Source organism: Coregonus lavaretus (assembly GCF_964263955.1).
Source record: "Coregonus lavaretus genome assembly, chromosome: 26".
Classification (NCBI taxonomy): domain Eukaryota; kingdom Metazoa; phylum Chordata; class Actinopteri; order Salmoniformes; family Salmonidae; genus Coregonus; species Coregonus lavaretus.
Window position 1 is genome coordinate 17,322,285 of NC_140013.1, and position 17,531 is coordinate 17,339,815.

At 44.6% G+C, this 17,531-nt stretch overlaps 1 protein-coding gene across 1 annotated transcript in view; it reads left to right on the forward strand.

Annotated features, from left to right (window-relative positions):
* LOC311101798 (IQCJ-SCHIP1 readthrough transcript protein-like) overlaps positions 1 to 15,584 on the forward strand; it is a gene marked incomplete at its 5' end in the record, with an annotated part of 205,425 nt that extends 189,841 nt beyond the window's left edge. The window contains 6 exons of the mRNA XM_084142985.1: positions 7,388 to 7,506; positions 9,514 to 9,631; positions 10,341 to 10,523; positions 13,407 to 13,530; positions 14,299 to 14,392; positions 14,789 to 15,584. Coding sequence (XP_083999111.1) covers positions 7,388 to 7,506; positions 9,514 to 9,631; positions 10,341 to 10,523; positions 13,407 to 13,530; positions 14,299 to 14,392; positions 14,789 to 14,840 — 690 coding nt within the window. The 3' untranslated portion in view covers positions 14,841 to 15,584. The remainder of the gene's footprint in view (positions 1 to 7,387; positions 7,507 to 9,513; positions 9,632 to 10,340; positions 10,524 to 13,406; positions 13,531 to 14,298; positions 14,393 to 14,788) is intronic.
* Between the last annotated feature and the right edge of the window lie 1,947 nt (positions 15,585 to 17,531).

Sequence of the window (17,531 nt, forward strand, 5' to 3'; positions counted from 1 at the left end):
CTGATGCTCTGAGTGAGTGAATTAAAGGCCGTCTAGGCTGCTATGACAGATATGTGAGTCACAGGTCGATAGCGTCTCAGTAAGATTAGATCATTACACACTGTGGAGTGATGAGATTGAAAATATAACAAATTGAAGAATGACATTCAGCTAGTGTTTTTTTTACCTGACAATATCTCCATGGTCCGGAGCTCAACATTCATTTGCTTTTTATATAACTGTTATCCATCCCTCCATCCCTCCATTCACTGTTACTTAATGGACAAAGGAGGTCAGTCAGCATCTGGAGAGAGAGATAGGTCAGTATGAGAGGGGAATCATTTTCTTCAGCTTTTGAAAAAAGTTAGGGGAAGTTCCTTCCTTTGCGTGTGAGGTTTGTGAGAGGAAATGTGGGCTGCACACACACACGCACACACACACACACACCAGGGTTGGGGTCAATTCCATTTCAATTCCAGTCAATTCAGAAAGTAAACCAAATTCCAATTCCATATTTTCCATTAAAGAAAATTGGAATTGGAAGTTCTGTGTACTTCCTGAATTGATCCCAACCCTGACACACACACACACACACACACACACACACTCTCTCTCTCTCTATTGAGCTTGCACAGATGCTGTACACCTGGAGTTTGTGTGTGTTGTCTTATGTTTATGTGTAGTTGTATTCCTTCTGCTAACTTTATTTTAGGGGTTTTGGATCAGGGTCAACTCTATTTTTACCTTGACTGTGAGGGAACAGAACTCCCTCTGTCCTCAGTCTCCTTGTCAGTCATACACACAGACCCCAAACATACACTGACATGCCAACTCAAATATGTAGGCCTGATACTGTGTACATTCAATTTCACACACATACTGTACTGTAGGCCTACTCTCTCATACACACATGCTAGGTTTATGTGCATGGAGCAATAGAGTTTGGAAGCTTATGAAGCTTTTTAAGAGGGCAAAGTCAAGGACTTTGTGAAGTAACAAACACTGGACGCAGTCACTCACTCACACACACACTCACTACTCACACACGCTCACTCACACACACTCATTCACTCACCCAACATGAGGTGTTGCTTTCCAAACTATCCCGGGAGCAGCAGCTGTCCACACGTTAGGGTGTGAGAGCGGAAAAACAACGGTGTGTGCCCTTTCTCTGACCGCCTTGCCCAGAGGATTGAAGGGAGGGTCTAAAGGGACTCTACCTCCATCCATTGTTCTCTGAGAGAGAGAGAGAAGAGAGAGAGAGAGAGAGAGAGGAGAGAGAGAGAGAGAGAGAGAGAGAGAGAGAGAGAGAGAGAGAGAGAGAGAGAGAGAGAGAGAGAGAGAGAGAGAGAGAGAGAGAGAGAGAGTGTAGAGGGATAACTATGATAACTGTTCTCTCCTCTCTCAGCTCTGTGTGGCAGGGTTAGCTTTGGTTCTGAGTGAGGCTAAGTTTCATGTGAACCAGCTCATACTGACCCACTAGCTGGGTTTGTGGTATAGGGGGAGTGAGAGAGACAGAGGGAGGGAGGGAAAGATGAGGGAAGAGCTGGATAATACAGACTGTGCTGGAATGGATGATGTCATCTGTCAAGCCTCTGCCCTCTACCTCACTGATGACTACAAACTCAAAGAGGTAAAGGACATAGAAGTCATGTTGCTTCTGGTTATCTATATTTCTGGTATTGTAGTACTGCATGTTTTACCTGTGTAATGGCACTCTCATAAACAGTGTGTGTGAAGTGAACAGAAGGGTCTCTTTCCTCAGGATGATGTCAGGGGTGGAACATGTTGCTAACAGAAAAAATGCTCTTAGTTTCCTTCCTGAGTTTGTGAGTTTGAGTTGTAGATTTGGTGTGACCCCTCCACACACAAACTCTACAGTCGATGGCTATGTGTGTAAGGCACCAGTGTGCTGGGACACTGGTATGGTGTTGGTGTGTGACATAATGTGAGGATTGTGGATGACATAATGTGGACGTAGTGGAGACAATGTAATGCTTAGATTATGTGGGGTATAATGTGGTTTTAGAATGTGATGTAATGCTGTGATAGTGGCATTGGTTCTCATACTGGTTGGGTTTGACAGCAGAACTCTAACACATTATGTGTTAATCCTTGGTAATGCTGCCAGTCCCTCTGAAGAGGCAGTGTTGCCCTTTTAAGTCTTTGCTCTCAGATTCCTGTAGGTCGTGTTGAGGCGTGCTCTCATTGGACAAACATGCACACACATACCAGCTCACATCTGACTCATGGTTATTGTCCTGGCCAGCGGTGACCTGTGTTTGAACTGTACCAGGGTTCAGAGGTCAAGTCCCTTATCAGGAGAGAAATGCACCGCTGCATTAACCAGCAGGTCTCACGCCTCAGATAGCAGACATGGAGAGGGTACAGAAACACACACAGACATGCACATACACACACACCATTTTGACCTAAGATATCTGAAGGGTTATTAATGGGTAAACTGTAGATACTCAAGGTCTCTTCTAAATCCATAGGACAAAAACTGATGAAGGTTGATAAAAAATGTGTATTCACCCCCTTTGCTATGAAGCACCTAAATAAGATCTGGTGCAACCAATTACTTTCAGAAGTCACATAATTAGTTAAATAAAGTCCACCTGTGTGCAATCAAGTGTCACATGATCTGTCACATGATCTCAGTATATATACACCTGTTCTGAAAGGTCCCAGAGTCTGCAACACCACTAAGCAAGGGCCACTACCAAGCAAGCGGCACCATGAAGACCAAGGAGCTCTCCAAACAGGTCAGGGACAAAGTTGTGGAGAAGTACAGATCAGGGTTTGGTTATAAAAAAAATATCAGAAACTTTGAGCATCCCACGGAGCACCATTAAATCCATTATTAAAAAATTGAAAGAATATGGCACCACAACAAACCTGCCAAGAGAGGGCCGCCCACCAAAACTCATGGACCAGGCAAGGAGGGCATTAATCAGAGGCAACAAAGAGACCAAAGATAACCCTGAAGGAGCTGCAAAGCTCCACAGCGGAGATTGGAGTATCTGTCCATAGGACCACTTTAAGCCGTACACTCCACAGAGCTGGGCTTTACGGAAGAGTGACCAAAAAAAAGCCATTGCTTAAAGAACACGTTTGGTGTTGGCCAAAAGGCATGTGGGAGACTCCCTAAACATATGGAAGAAGGTACTCTGGTCAGATGAGACTAAAATTGAGCTTTTTGGCCATCAAGGAAAACGCTGTCTGGTGCAAACCCAACACCTCTCATCACACCGAGAACACCATCGGCAGGGACTGGGAAACTGGTCAGAATTGAAGGAATGATGGATGGCGCTAAATCCAGGGAAAGTCTTGAGGGAAACCTGTTTCAGTCTTCCAGAGATTTGAGACTAGGACGGAGGTTCACCTTCCAGCAGGACAATGACCCTAAGCATACTGCTAAAGCAACACTCGAGTGGTTTAAGGGGAAACATTTAAATGTTGTGGAATGGCCTAGTCAAAGCCCAGACCTCAATCCAATTGAGAATCTGTGGTATGACTTAAAGATTGCTGTACACCAGCGGAACCCATCCATCTTGAAGGAGCTGGAGCAGTTTTGGGCCAAACTCCCAGTGGCTAGATGTGCCAAGCTTATAGAGGCATACCCCAAGAGACTTGCAGCTGTAATTGCGGCAAAAGGTGCCTCTACAAAGTATTGACTTTGGGAAGGTGAATAGTTATGCACGCTCAAGTTTTCTGTGTTTTTTTCTTATTTCTTGTTTTGCATCTTCAAAGTGGTAGGCATGTTGTGTAAATCAAATTATACAAACCCACCAAAAATCCATTTTAATTCCAGGTTGTAAGGCAACAAAATAGGAAAAATGCCAAGGGGGGTGAATACTTTCGCAAGCCACTGTACTGACCACTGTGTTTATGTGTGAGGTCAGCGCTCATGCCTGGGAAACTCATCATAGTAAATCCATCCTCTGTGCTGACTCTGGCCCAATAACACTACCACACAGATTTAAACTGCATTACACACAAACAGTCATAATCTTTCTCTCACATACACTCACTTTGTCTCTTTCTCTTTCACTCACACCAACAACTTTTTTTAAGCATTTCCATATTCTTGCTGTATTTTTGCAGTTTTTGTTTCTTATCTGTCCGACACTCACACACACACATGCTACCTCACACCCTCATGCTCACGGGATCTGGCGTGTGTGGGTGAACAGGTGGTTCCTGTCTCAGACCATGGTGCGAGGTCAATGGCAACCCCTCCTCTCCTCCAATGAAAGGCCTCCATTGTCCAGAGTGAGGGATAGCTGTGGCGGAGAAATGAAGGAAAGGAGGAAAGGAGAGGATGGTAGAGACGGAGGGGAGAGCAGGGGAGGAGAATAAAATGTCTTATCAATGAGGGTTTTCACAAGAGAAAATTGCTTCTGAAATTTGAGGAAAAACACAATTTAGCACAGTGGCGTTCCTCAAAATCTAATTTAGGAGCTGCGGCACTTTTCACAGGACCAGGAAATTAAGTTATTTATCAAAACTTTGGGGACTGGGGGCGTGTACGACTCTCTGATACACACACACACATAAACACACACATACACACAATGTCAAACACTTCGGAGCGGAGGCTTGGCACACAAGGAATTGTGGTAATAACACAGACCATTGCAGGGAATGTTTGGGGGAGGAGGAGAAGGAAAGGAAATCTCTGTGACAAATCTAAAATGACTGACATTACTATTGTGGAGAGGAAAGGAGAGAGGTTAAAGTTAGAGAGAGGGGTCCATTTGCAATCCCCACAGTCACAGACATCTCTTTGAGTAGTTTATGATGCTGTCCATGATAATATCTAATCCCTCTCTCTCTCTCTCACAACTCCATCCATCAGCCCTTACATAGATAGCTAGTTAGTTAGGGGGCTTAACGTGAAGGAAGGTAGTCCTGTTGGAAGGCAGGTGTGAAATGTAGTGTGGTTCTACTATGGTAGATGTGTTAGGTAGAGGATCATGGTCGTGTTGTGTTCTGCCTAAAAGCATCCGCATGCTTCCCATCCGAAACAGTTTGTGCATATATTATGACGACATTTTGTGACGTTTTTGTTCGTTTTGATCTTCGGCAAGGTTTTTTCGGCTGTTCGTGCACACACATTTGTTTACGGTGGCAGTAGGGGTTCTTCAGTTAAGTGTTTGTTGTCATTCAACGAGAGACGACTCGTTTTCATGCAAATTTAGGTAGATGTAAAATTGCACGACTAAGACATCCTCGGCATATACGTCACAATTAATTCTGACTATTTTGAGGAAGCGTATACTGGCTACCGCGTCTCAAGAGGGACAAACAGTACTATTGCCAATTTTTTCTCATTTTTCAAATGAAGGTCTTTTAAGGGACGTTCACTTCGCCTAGCCGAGTTCTGCTAGGAGCAAACCGAACTTAGTATGCAGAAGCATTTAAGGGGTGTTTTAGAAGCAAGTTAGGACTGTTTACAATAATACACCTAATAGGAATGGTGATGAATGTAGGAATGTAGGCTAACCCTATGCAAACACAACACACACAAACACACACACTCACACTAAACCACACACACACTGCCACCTCACCCCAAACATTACAACCTGACATTCCAATACAAAGACCACCTACCACCTAACATAAGTACCTCCACCACCCATGAGGCTAACATAACAATGGCTACTGTCACTAACACCTCTCTGTTGTGACACAAGAGTCCTTGTCTGTTATTATGGTAATTACAGCAGCAACTCAGGAGCGCCACCACTCAGCACTGACACCTGCTGGTCAGATAGGGAACAGCAGCCACTCAGTGTTATAACATGACACTATGTAGTGTAGAGGGAGTTAGAAGGGGTTTGTGTGTGCATGTGTGTGTGTGTGCTGTCAAACAGACTGTGATTGTTAGTGTCTGAGGAGTGGTAAAGTGATGCTGTTAAGTGTCCTCATCTTGCCTCCCCCAGTACCCCTCGTCACACTCTCCTTTTCTTACTCAGTCACAGACACACACACACACACATACACACACACACACACACACAAGCACACAAATGCCATGCTGTGCCAAGCCCCCTCTTGTGGGTGCCAGTGTGTTCTGGCAGTACCAACAGTAACTGTGTCTCACTCTCTGGTGTGGTGAGGAATTATGGTAATGTGGAGAGGGAGGGAGAGAGAGAGAGAGAGGGAGGGAGGGAGGGAGGGAGGGAGGGTGAGGGAAGGGCTGAGAGATAGAGGTAATGAGAAAGAGAAATGAAGAGAGGTTGAGGACAGAGTTAAAGAGAGGGATAACGCTCAATGCTTCTGCCATCTTCTCCTTTGCTCTTATTCCCCTCACCTCCTTCCCCCTCTCCTCCAAAGCCTTCTCTAAAAGCTCTCCTCTCCCTCTCTTTCTCTAAACCTCTCTCCTCCCCCCTCTCCTGTTGTCTGAAAGGCCTGCTGTTGTGTGTGTGTGCACTGAAAGGGTGTTTTCTTCCTCCCTCAGGGCCTTTAGAGAGGGTCAATATTTCCCCCCAAACACTCCTCGTCCTCGAGGACTCCCAACCCTCGGCACAAACACACACACACACACACACACACACACACACACACACTGCGCTGTATATGACTCTGGTACCCATTTGACTTCCCAGCACCACCTGTAACAACAACAGTCCTGTAGTGGCCTTGAACAGTCTAAACTCTCACACTGTGTTGTCTGTCTGCTAATAGGCCTGGTTACTGTGGCTGATAACCCAGCCCAGGGAGTGTGTAGAGGAGGTCTGTCTCTACACTCTTCTCTACGCGCTTTTTCTCAGCGATGTGCTCAGCGGGTCGCAGGTTGCAATTCACAGGTGGCTGGTGGCACCTTAATTGGGGAGGACAGGCTTATAGTAATGGCTTGAACGGAATCAATGGAATATATCAAACACATGGTTTCAGTGTGTTTGACACAAATCTATTCACTCCATTCCAGCCATATGAGCCGTCCTCCCCTCACCAGCCTCCTGTGGTTCTATTAGCACATATGAGTGTTCCTCCGGGTGTGAGTGTGTTAAGTGCTGCCAAGGCTGCCTGGGTCAGAAGTGGGAATTCCTACTGGAAAACAGGCCCAGGAGGCAGGAATACTTATAGTGCTATTAGACAGGGATGCTCAGTGGTTTAGGGATGTGTGTGTTTGACTGCATGAGTGTCTGAGTGTGCAAGATGGAGAGCGAGAGAGTGACAAGTGAAAATGTGTTGGACTCTCTTTCTCTCATACATCTGCACCACCTAGTGGTGAATATTATAATATTATTGGTGTCTAGAGTTGTCCACATGTTTTACAGTCTTTGTCAGTTCCCCTCCTCACCACATGGTTACTGCTAAACTCATGGGGAAGTCTTCAGTCCTATTATTAGCCACATTTCCCCTCCGTAACCCTCTCCTCTCTTCCCTCCAGGCCCAAAAGAATGAGAGGGAGTCCATCCGGCAGAAGCTGGCCCTGGGTAGTTTCTTTGATGATGGGCCGGGTATCTATACCAGCTGCAGCAAGAGTGGCAAGCCCAGTCTGTCCTCACGGTAAGAGACATCATGAGACCTCTATCATCAGCTGTACATCAATCCCACAAAGTCAACAATACACACAGACACAGGCATGTACACACACACACACACACACACACATAGGGCTGGCACTATTACCATATAACCGTGGAACGGTCAATGATGAAGGCCGTCATGAAATTAAATAACCGTCATAACCGTTTAAAAACGTTGTGTGGAACGAACAGCTGACTAAAAACGGGATGGCCGGAATTCGTGATGTTGAGTACGTTTCGGCCGTAACATGGACTCTTAACAACATGATGAAACTTTGTTACTCCTTGCTGAAACAAGCAAATTAGTCTTCGGTTGACTATGCAACGCCCCCCCACAATGCAGCAGCAGCACACATAGAAATAAAATGAATAGAACGGGCTTGGAACCTCTCACCTTGACTGGTAAACTCATGGGTACACTCGCAATGGCTGCCTGTTATTGTGATGCAATAATTTCCATGGTAATGTAGAATGTTCATTCAAATGATGTTAACTGATTTGGCTCATGCAATGGAATTTATTTTTTGTAATGTCAGTTTAGTTGAGTCAACAAATCACAGCACATATTGAAGCACATATTTTACTTCTTGCTTTGCTCCTATGGGTATACTCACAATGGTCGCCAGTTCACCCATTATGCCATCATTGACTTTAATGGGGATGCCCGTTCTATTCATTATATTTCTATGGCAGCACATGCGGTCAGGTGTGGAGGAGAGGAGAAAATGTGTGTAAAACATTTTTTGGGCCATTCGAACGTTTATTACATTTGGCTGGCCAATTACCTTCATCCAAAATTCCATGACCGTCACAGCCCTACCCACATACACACACACACATACAGACACACACATACAGAGACAGATCAGTTTCACCCTCAATCCCAGTCCCTGTTCTTGAGAAGCAATTACATCACTCTCTTTATGTGTGTGGGCACTGTCTCTAGAGTGAAATTGCAGGTTACTGGACATTACTCTGACAGAGTCAGATTTGACCTTTTCTTTATGCCTGTAACAGTGTCTATCTCCTGGAACTCTGTAGGGCCATCTCCCCAACACAAACAGACTCCTGCTCTCTCCCTCTGAAACCTCACTTCTGAGAGTAAGGGACATTTCCTCTCTCTTTCTCTGCATGCCGGCACTGTGGATCTCACTTCCCAAAATGCACTCCTACCCACACCCTCAACCTTACTGGAACCAGCATTCCAGGATACACATACATACATTCATACATTCATACACACAAAGGCACTCACAAAGTTAATGAATCTGAAACTATGAATATTAGATTTTTCACCAAAGCAACTCTTATGGGGTGCACTCACTGGTTACACTGCTGGATAAGTTGGGTACTGCCATGAACTGCTCAACTAGTTCCAAGGATCATTTTGATGCTCCTTCCTCTGAAACTACCAATCGATTACTCTGGTCTGATTAAATCTGGACTGATTGGGTCCAGACTGTGTAATCGATCAGGTTCTCTCTACATGTGTTTGTAATTACTGCTTGAAATAAGCCGATTATTGATCAAGAATGGTTTGATCCAGATCTTACAGGACTCAGGTCTTCTGAGGTCTAGAGAGCCGTCGGAGTCTAGCTGATTGTATCGAACCTTCACCCTCGATGGATCGATCCCAAGTTAGAGCAGGAGAGGGAGGAACAGAGGAGTAGACATACTTATTAATGCAATGGAAGGCTAGTCACTATTACAGTCCTATCACAGACACACTGAGACCTCAGTGGAGCGTTAGAGGAGGGTTCGGCCTGAGTGGAAAACTAGATGGGACTGTTATTGAGTTGCTTTCTCACCAGGTGCACTAGGTGCATGTTATCTGGGTCAATAAAACCCTACAAGCAATTATTGGTGAGCTAACTTTCCTTATCCCATAGAACTTTCCTCCTTTCCTTAGCCCATTGTAATGACACCCCCCCCCCCCTCTTTCTCCCCCTCTCTCTTCCTCCTCGTTCCTCTTTCTTTCTCTCTCCAGGCTACAGAGTGGGATGAACCTGCAGATCTGTTTTGTCAACGACAGCGGCAGCGACAAGGACAGCGATGCCGATGACAGCAAGACAGAGACCAGTCTGGACACACCGCTGTCCCCCATGGTACAGATCGACCACACACACACACCACACATTCATATTTCTGTGTGAATATGTTGCTCTCACTGTTGGGGATTCTGCTATATTAGTCAGAAAGATAGCTCTAAGCAAGACTTGTGTGGAAGAATGACAGGGCAAGAGAGAGAGGGAAAGGTAGAAAGAGAGAAGGAGAAAGAGATAAATACATTCTTAGAGAGAGAGAGATCTACTGTGTGACTGTAGATAGGGCTCAGTGAGACTGTGAGAGAATGAGCGTGAGAGAGAAATGAGACAGGGACAGATTCGGTATGAATCAGTGATAGCCCTGGGTTAGTGTGGGGGGGGGGGGGGGGGGGGGTTTCTGGCCCGTTAACCAATACACTGACAGCAAATGAGGGTTGAATATGAACACTCTCTCTGATGGACATGGATGAGTGGCCAGACGGGCTGTCTGACAGACACATTTAATAGAGAGGGGGGAGGGAGGGAGGGAGGGAGGGAGGGAGGGAGGGAGGGAGGGAGGGAGGGAGGGAGGGAGGGAGGGAGGGAGGGAGGGAGGGAGATAATCCCAGTATTTATAACCATCTGTTATAGCTCTGAGCTGTTTCCCTGTATGACTGACCTCTGTGTTCAGTGAATTACCTATCAATGACTACACAAGAAGAATAAACCACTAACTTTTCCTTATTTCCCATTCTTCTGTATCCACTCTCCCCACGTCCCTGTCCCCCAGTCGAAGCAGAGTTCGTCCTACTCTGAGGAAGACAGTGAGTCTCTGGAGGACATGGACTTCCTGAGCAGACAGAAGAAGTTGCAGGCCGAGGCTAAGCTAGCCCTGGCGATGGCCAAACCCATGGCCAAGATGCAGGTGGAGGTGGAAAAACAGAACCGCAAGAAGTCCCCTGTGGCAGACCTGGTCAGTACCGTCCAGCACCGCTACAGTCTCGCTATAGGGAACGGGCCTGTAACCTCAACCTCTAGTCAGTGTTTCTAACCCCAGGTCTTTTCAGAGCAAACCATCCACACTGTTCTTCTTTAACATTGTGATGATGTCACAGAGTAGACACCACCCCCTCCTTCTCCACCCCGTTGGCGGCCATAGCAATGATTATTTTAACATTCTCATCTGCATCAGTGCCCCCCAAGCACACACACACACAAAGTCCCACATACACACACACACCAATATCCCCACCTGAGCAGAAGACGTTACTTATTCAGTAAAGAAGGGGGGGGGGGTTGGGTTGGGGCGATCTATTATTAATATCCCAGAATGCACTGGGTGACGTGTTTGGGGATGTAGTCGTGCCCAGCAGTCAGAAGAGATGAGTGTCACTTCTGAGGCCCTGTTGCTAAGCTAAAACACTGCTGTACTGAACACAGGGGCAGATGAGGCCCTGTCGCTAAGCTAACGCACTGCTGTACTGAACACAGGGGCAGATGAGGCCCTGTCGCTAAGCTAACGCACTGCTGTACTGAACACAGGGGCAGATGAGGCCCTGTCGCTAAGCTAACACACTGCTGTACTGAACACAGGGGCAGATGAGGCCTTGTCGCTAAGCTAACGCACTGCTGTACTGAACACGGGCAGATGAGGCCCTGTCACTAAGCTAACACATTGCTGTACTAAACATAGGGGCAGCGCCACACTCAGATAGTATTAGCTTCAGAGATACTTACGGTACACTATACCTCTCTAGCATAAATTGGGCAGACTCACACTTACCTGCTCATTATTATAGGGATGTGCATTTCCTGGGTACAAGTTCTCAATACATATTTTGTAGAAATATACAAGAATGTGAACCTTTACCAGTTGATTTCAGCCCTACCATACATACATAGTCAGAGTGCAGGCTGGCACCTGGCCAGTGTGTTAAGCCAGTGGCCGTGGGGTTGAGTGCCAGGGGCTCTTGCGTAAGCCACTAATGACAGGAGAAATGAGGGGAATGTGTGTGAGGTGTTTTTTTTACACCAGATACTACGCTTTAATCCACTAAAACCATGTGGTCTTCCAAAGAATTTACACAAGAATTTACACAACACTCCCACCAAGAGAATTACATTATTTTAGTTTTTCCCCATTCATGTCATGCCTAATCTAAGAGAATACTGATATGATGAAATACTTGACTATTGTTGCTGGTGGTATCCTTATTCATTTTGCCACTAACCTCACAAGCCAAGACTCATAGAGAAACCAATCCAATAATATAACTGAGGGAGGAAACTCCACCTCGGACAAACACAATGAGGCCAAACACATATCTTGACCAAAACACTACCACTCGCGGTGGCCGGCTCTCACGCATCTCTCACTCTCTCTCTCTCGCGCTTTCTTTTCTCACACCCCCACCTCTCTCCATGTGTCACTGACTTCCGTGCTCCCTCTCCGAACTGAAACAGTGGCACATGACAGAGGGGAAACATGGCCCCTAGCGCAGTTGCATGGGTGCCAATGTGAAAGTGAAAGAGGAGTGAGAAACTGTGACAGGAAGAACCAGCTGAGCAATCACCCACACTCACAAGACATACAGCAAAAGGGCAATGGAAGGAGCACATGTTTTCTCACCCTTAGACACCTTAAAGAGAGAGAGGATGTATTTGAAGGAGAGAGAGAACGGAGATGCACACAGATTATAGAAATAGATTAAACAAGGGATCGAGGGAAATTCTCATACACAGAGAGCCTGAGAAAGAACATGATGCTTTATGATTCATCTTGGTTACTCTCTAGGGTTAATGTCAAACCTGCCCCTATTGAACCCAACAAGGTGTGGTGAGTGACATACAGAGAAAGAGAGAAGGGGAGAGATAAAGAGGTGGATGAGAGGAAGAGAAACTGAAACTCTTGAGGGCAACACAAATGACAGCAGTGAAAGGCTGTGTGTTGATTTGACAAGAACAAACAGTCGGAGAATTCAGGAAGAAAAAGAGAGAGCGTAGCGTGTGTTGCTTACTGCCAGGAGCATAGCTGCAGGAAGTAGTTTGGGGGTGGGGTGCTGTGATTCTTTGGCTGACGGAGGGGGGGAGATGATGAAAAAAATGCTTTGCTTTGCCCGCGCTACAGACGGCTATATCATTCCGCTAATTCAGGACTAGTAAAGGCCCAGTGCACTACTTTTTTTATAAAAAAATATATATATATTCTGATTTTTCAGGGGGTGCTGCAACACCCTCAGCACCCCTACTTCCCAAGGCTATGGCCAGGAGGAAGGAGACAGAGTTGTTTCCTATAGCTCTCTATGACGTAGTCCTCTGTAGCTCAGCTGGTAGAGCACGGCGCTTGTAACGCCATAGTAGTGGGTTCGATCCCCGGGACCACCCATACACAAAAAAAAATGTATGCACGCATGACTGTAAGTCGCTTTAAATAAAAGCGTCTGCTAAATGGCATATTATTATTATGATTATTATGACCAGGATCAGGTCAGGGACCACTGCTGTACTGTAAATTGCTGTGACAGTTAAGTCGCTAGGCTGACCCCTGTTGGAGAGATTGGGCTTTGCATCATATTACAGTGTGGTGCTCTAGCTGGGCAGCTCCTGTAGCATTGGGCTGCATTCAGTGGCTGGATTTATTTATGAGATGCAGATTAAACTGAAATGACGCCTTTCCTCAAGCATCTGCACCATCATGCACACACAAACACACATAGGCCTCCACATACACTGCAGTGTCTTTGGATTCTCTAGTGTCCAAGAATCCATATCAGTGAGTGTACATATTTGTGTACTTGTACATTTCCAATGTGCTGTATGTTTCTGTAAATGTGTGTGTGTGTGTATTTCTCTCTAGCTGCCCCACATGCCCCACATCAGTGAGTGTCTGATGAAGAGGAGCCTGAAGCCTACAGACCTGAGAGACATGACCCTCGGACAACTACAGGTCATAGTCAACGACCTGCACTCCCAGATAGAGAGTGAGTACCACACACACACACAGTTTTCTATCCTCGTGGAGACCTAAAATGTATTTCCATTCAAAATCCTATTTTCTCTAACCCCTAAACCTAACCCTAACCATTAACCCCTAAGCTTAACATATCCTTTGTCCTCGTGGGGACGTGGGAAATTTCCCCAAGAGGGAGAATTTTGCTTGTTTTACTATTCTTGTGAGGACTTTTGGGGATTTCAGGTCCTCACAAGGATAGAAGAACAAGACCACACGCACACTCGGGCACACACACACACACACACACACACTGTTAGTTAGGGACGGTATCTTTCGTATTGAAAGTCATTTCAGACAATATAAGTTGGATGCATGTGTGATGATACTAGTGAAAGACTAACAATAACTTATCTTACACAGAAGGCCCAAAAATCCCCCACAAAAATGTTGCTATAGAATCTTGTCTTTTACTGGCATGGTTTCAAAAGAAATGCTCCATTCGAAATCTGTCTCGTATGACTAGGGGCTGGATTCAATCCGTATCGCAGAAGTATCGCAGAAGATCCGTGTTATAGCTCAATTTAAATTATATATAAAGGCAATGATCCCACGTTCGCGGAGACTGCATTCACGGTAACCACTGCAAATGTCGGCTCAATCGGAAATTACCTTTACATTTGAACGCAGATATTCCGCGATATGGATTGAATCCAGCCCCTGGAGTATGTTAGTTTCGTAATGGTGTGTTGTTGCTCTAATGTTTTTCTAACGTTGTTCTGATGTTTGTCTTCTCCAGGTCTGAATGAGGAGCTGGTGCAGCTGCTGCTGATCCGGGATGAACTGCACATGGAGCAGGATGCCATGCTGGTGGACATAGAGGACCTGACCAGGTGGTGATGCTATCTAACACACACACACACACACACACACGGAGACACACACACGGAGACACACACACGGAGACACACACACTGAGACACACACACTGAGACACACACACAGTCTCCTGGGCTATGACCGCAAACAGGCCAGGAATGATTGGGGGACTCTGTCTTTGGGACAGACTTTTAGCAGAGTGTGTACATTTGCATGATTTTCATAAAGCAGCACACACACAGCAGCAGACACGCAGCTTAGAGAATAAGGACCTCAAACAGGCCAGGAATGATTGGGGAACTCTGTCTTTGGGATAGACGTTAACCAGAGTGTGATATATTTGCATGATTTTCATACAGCAGCAGCTGATAAAGTAGAGTTTATCTAATAATAATTTTGTTTTTACTCAGGCATGCTGAGAGCCAGCAAAAACACATGGCTGAGAAGACCCCATCCAAATGAGACACCCCGCCCAAACTCGACCCTACCCCATCCCTTTACTCCACCCCTGCCCCATGTCTCTCGCTGCTCCCCCTCTGCCTGCCCCTCTCCCATGGTGGCAACAGTCAGAGGAAGGCCACCCTTTCATTTGCTTCTGTGGTTGTCCCAGCGCTAAAGACAGAGCATTTCCTGCTTCCTGGGAGAAGAGGAAACTGATTGTGTGTTGTCATGGATACTGTCCCCGGCTTCCTGTGCAGTGATCGGCCTTGCTTCGCTATTGTTTATTTTTAACTTTTTACATTCGCTACTAAATTATAACTGTCAATACAAAATGGTGGAGAAAAAAATTAATAATAGTGAGAAATTAGTAGAAAGTCAGTTAAAAGAGAAAAAAAATAAACATTGTATAAAACTATGAAGACTAACTTCAGACTATTTTAAGTTGAAAGGTAATTTTTAAGTATTTCAAAGTCAACCTCTTTTTATTCTGCACAAATGGTAGTTTTCAACTGAGAAATGTTTATTTGAAGGTGCTAAAAGAGTGTAAAGGAAACATGCCTGCCATGTAGTGGAGTTGTAGCTTTTGGTAATAGGTTCACTCTGATCGATCTTCAACATTTTGTGAATGTTGATTTTCTGACAGGAGTCATTTTAAATGAATATATGTGTTAATATCATTTTCATCCTATTGTATTCAGAGTTTTTATTTGAGGGAAGAAATGTTTATGTACAGATATGTAAAATAAAAAATAAACTTTGTTTCATATATTGTGGTTTGGTGTGCAGTCTGTTAAGGAAAGTGGACAGAGATTGACAGGTTATTGTAAATATTATAAGTGCATACTGTATGTCCATATGGCAAAACACAGTACATTAACAGTACATTTATAACTATTTTATAATAATGTAATACTAATACTGACAAGTGCATTGCATGTTAAACCTTAGGCCTACGCTAGCTCTGTGCTTTACAGGGATTGTGGTTTTGAAAGGTCTGATCTCATATCAATGGTCCCAACCACAATTTCTGTGAAACTCTCCCCTGCAGATTGACTCACCATGGCCGAGTCAGCCTTTACGGGAAGAGGAGTACTTTCTTAACTAAACAGGCCAATGGTAAACAAATTCAAATATCAGGGTTAAAATTGTGGGGGTGTGCAGTGGTCATGGGCAATCACATTACATTTTTTGTCACGGTTTAGCAGACTCTCTTATCCAGAGTAACTTAACAGTAGTGAGTGCATACATTCTCCCCGTCTGTCCGTCCGTCCCCCTCCTAAATGCCACTGTCACAGGGGGATTTATGCCTGATTTAAGATTAAATCACAGGGGGATTTATGCCTGATTTAAGATTAAATCATCTAATCAACCCTATTATGGTCGACAATGTTACTTTATTTGGCACTTAATAGGCATTTGCTATAGTCTATTGTTTTTTCTGTTTTTTTTTTTTTTGGGGGGGGGGTATGGAAAAACGTGTTTTTTATTAAGTTGAACAAGTGCTCTTTAACAAGTTACTTCTCAAATGACACCTAATTGGTGAAACAACCACTTTATTCTTAAACCTATTTCGTATTTACATTGTTTTTCGTTCTTATGAAATGTATGTTTATAATGCACAATTAAAAGCATGTAAAGCTTTGCAGAAAAAACAACAACTATGAATGCAGTTTAAGACAATCAGCCTTCTAAAGAAGAGACTAAATGCTACTACCCACCCACAATATCTCTAGGTATATAGTACAAACATTTAGAAAATGCTTTCTAACATTATTCTTTGTGTCATCTGTCTATGTTTGACAATTACATAGGCTAGAGAAAATAAGCAGCAAAAGTAAAACATTGACATCGGAATGCACGCATGTCTCATGTCGTTTTCCGGCAATCGGTGCTGCAGTTTCTGGATAGAGTTGGGCTACGCAGTGAAATGCTGCCCACAAGAGAATGTAACTGTCAGTTATTGAGTATAACTGCATTACTTTAAATATAACGTCTAAAATATAAGTATTGTATTATTCATTCATTTTTAGGCATTGGTTTCCTCTTGAGCCGACTCATGCAAATCGAAACGAGGCCATGGCTGTTAATTCCAGTTTCACTTGAAGGAGTCACTCATTGTCCTGAGATGCGAACAGAGATCACTCAGGAAATTACACACGACTGACGCGTCGCTTTCATTTCGGTGTCTCTTGATGTTGTGCTGGATGTAGCTTAGTTTTTAAACCTGTACAGGGAATTCCCTCAAGGAGCACTGCATGGCTATATAATGATCAGATGAAGCAAAGATGACAACACCTATCAGCTTACGCCACACTTGAGTAAAATATCTCAGAATCATGCTGCCAAACTTTTATTTATGTGAGTATTCATTTTATTTGTACAGCATTTTATTGATGTGGGTTTTTGATCAACAAACCCTCTGAAATTATATGCCTCAAACTTTACATAGTCTTCCATTTTCATTTATTGGTTTAAAATTGGAGCTAAATAATTACATTTTGTTTAGAGGATTATTGGGGTGATACATTGGTGCTGACTGACTGATTGTCCTCCCTCCACACAGACTTTACCAGCTGTGTGCTGCTGCTCGCTTTGTCCTGCCAAGTCTCCATGGGAACCCCAGTGAGCACGCCGCGGAGTTTGGACACTGAGAAATGCCGGCAGTGCGCTGACCTCTCCAGAGAGCTCGTCAAGAATGTTAGAAAGCTCCTG